The following is a 2,428-nucleotide window of genomic DNA, read 5'->3' as shown; positions in this document are numbered from 1 at the left end:
GATGGTTGTGAGCCACCATGTGGTTGCTGGGATTTGAACTCTGGACCTTTGGAAGAGCAGTCGGGTGCTCTTACCCACTGAGCCATCTCACCAGCCCGGGCAAAGAAATTCTTAAGAACATGCTTCAAGAAATTAAACCCTACTTAACCCTCTGAAAAATACTTGAATGGAATGCAAAAAGATTTCAACAGCAAATCAGACTAGAGAATTAAGTGACTCCTTGAGCTACAAAGCTGCACAGCGGCTCCCAGAGAGCACTTCCTTCTGAGGCACTGACGAGAGGACTCCGTGCCTTGTAAGTGCATGACAAGAGCTTAATCACGGGCCCTACTCAAATACACAAATAGGAATTGCAAACATGAGAAGAAACCAAGTCCGAAGACCTAACCCTGCATGAAGCACCAGCACTACCGCCTTGAGGCCAGCCATCGCCTCGGGAGTGACATTTCTCCTCATACCCTGGGTCTGTGGTGCATGGATCTGGACTAAGAGCACACCTCAACATGATGCGCGAGGGCTCTACCTGCCGGGTCAGAGCTTTAAAACTGAGCTGGGCCAGCCTTGCTTTTGTACTTCTGAGATGTCACTCCAGAGCTCTGAGGGTTCTCACGACCTGCTGTAAGGGGAAATCAGCCCCAAAGTGCCGTATTGATAAAGGAAATGCACATAAAGACATCTTTTTGTCATAATCAATAACTTTCTGATGTAACAACAAACACATCTTCAAAGAATGATGTAATGAGAAGACTTGTACCTATTGGTCCCTCCCCTTCTTCTAATGACCTCTGATCCATGATGTGTCTAAACATGGGCAAAAGAAAAGCAATGGTTTTTCCACTTCCTGTCTTGGCAATGCCAATCAAATCTCGTCCAGACATTATAGCAGGAATCGCTTGAGTTTGGATTGGTGTTGGCTTTTCATAGCCATGCCTTAAAAATAAACAAAAAGAATGCAATGTTAAGATACATGGAGTAAACAAATGAAAAAGAAAGTACTTAAAGGCCCAGTGTGGTGGCACACACCTTTCTCACAGCACTTAGGAGGAAGAGGCAAGAGCATCTGTGAGTTCAAGGCCAGCCTGGTCTACGTAGTGAGTTCTAGGACAGCCAGGGCACATAAACAGAAATAGAACTGAAATCCAAACAGATATTTGAGTGAAGGGCTACTTTGAGTAGCAGGACATTGAAAAACACAGATAACCACCAATACTTACTTTTTGAGGGAATTTAGTATCTTCATGGAAATTCCACACTGGACCCATGACTTAATTGGTTTGGGGCAACCTTTTCCTTTAACTGTAATGCCCTCCATTTCCAATCGAAACACATTCACCTCTAGAAACAAAGGTCCAGTTAGAAGCTTCCACACTTTGTTCCACTGGTACCATCTAACTACATTTACTAGGCAGCCAAGGGTCAAAGGCCTCGCCTCCCTAAAGTGCTATCAAATAAAAGCCCACAGCATACAAGAGAACACTAACACCCAGAGACACAGTAATTTATCACTGCTGCAAACAGCAAGTGCCCAATTTCAACATTTTGGTTTTAATATTTTCTTCAATTGCAACAGAATAATGATTGACAGTCCAACCGCCTGTTGTAGCCGAGTTGCTTGGCTCACCTCTCAACAGACTGACAGCTGTCAGTCATACCAACAGGGCCAACACAGTTTGTTTGAATCGGACATGAACAGTACTTTCAACTCAAAGAACTGCCACTGAATCCATTCTGCTTTTTAAAAAACACTTCCAGAACCAACCCAGGCCCGTCCACACTCCCCTGCAGGAGTGGACCATTTGCTCTGAGCTCACAATAAAGGAATAAAACTCGCACAGCATCTTACCTTCTTGAGACATTTTGGCTAATTCTGGAACTTCAACATAAAAGTTTTTTCTAAATGGCTCGTATTCGATTTTCCCGTGATCAACTGGCTCCAGAAGTTTCCTCTGCTTCGTCTGGTAGCCTGTGAGGGCCGTTTGAAGGTCAACTTCTTCCTCCTCTGAGGAATACTTGAATTTGGGGGAACAAAAGTAAAGTCTGTTATTTATTTTCCCTTCCAGGAGACACAGAGTCCTCGCTGTCAAAGCCCCCTCTCTCCTAGGAACCAGTCTGTGGACTGCTGTGTGCTGCGATCTTACTCTGACCCACAGGGCTGGCGTGCAACCCCAGGAACCTGAAAACCACATCACCTAAAAAGCTCAAGGAACAATGTCCATGATTTTGAACATAAGTAAATCAATTCCTTAAAAAGTTTCCAAGTTAATTTTTTTCTTTTTCTTTATTCAAAGTTCAGGAACAGAGACCTCACACAACCCTCAGAACTGTCGTAAGTTCTGCAGCTCTTTCTTAGTCAGACCTTTACAGTGTAGTCATAAGTTCTGCAGCTCTTTCTTAGTCAGACCTTTACAGTGTAGTCATAAGTTCTGCA

General features: G+C 43.9%; 1 protein-coding gene across 2 annotated transcripts in view; it reads right to left on the bottom strand.

Annotated features, from left to right (window-relative positions):
* The window catches only part of Ddx46 (DEAD-box helicase 46), a 48,791-nt gene that overhangs the window by 25,371 nt on the left and 20,992 nt on the right, over positions 1 to 2,428 (bottom strand). For both annotated transcript variants that reach the window (XM_021180249.2, XM_021180248.2), the window contains exons 8-10: positions 1,844 to 2,009; positions 1,215 to 1,335; positions 755 to 930 (exon numbers count right to left, since the gene is read on the bottom strand). In XM_021180249.2, the coding sequence (XP_021035908.1) occupies positions 755 to 930; positions 1,215 to 1,335; positions 1,844 to 2,009 (463 nt within the window). The remainder of the gene's footprint in view (positions 1 to 754; positions 931 to 1,214; positions 1,336 to 1,843; positions 2,010 to 2,428) is intronic.

Source organism: Mus caroli, chromosome 13 (assembly GCF_900094665.2).
Source record: "Mus caroli chromosome 13, CAROLI_EIJ_v1.1, whole genome shotgun sequence".
Taxonomy (NCBI): domain Eukaryota; kingdom Metazoa; phylum Chordata; class Mammalia; order Rodentia; family Muridae; genus Mus; species Mus caroli.
The sequence above is the reverse complement of the archived record's forward strand: the minus strand, read 5'-3'. Positions and strand labels throughout refer to the sequence as shown.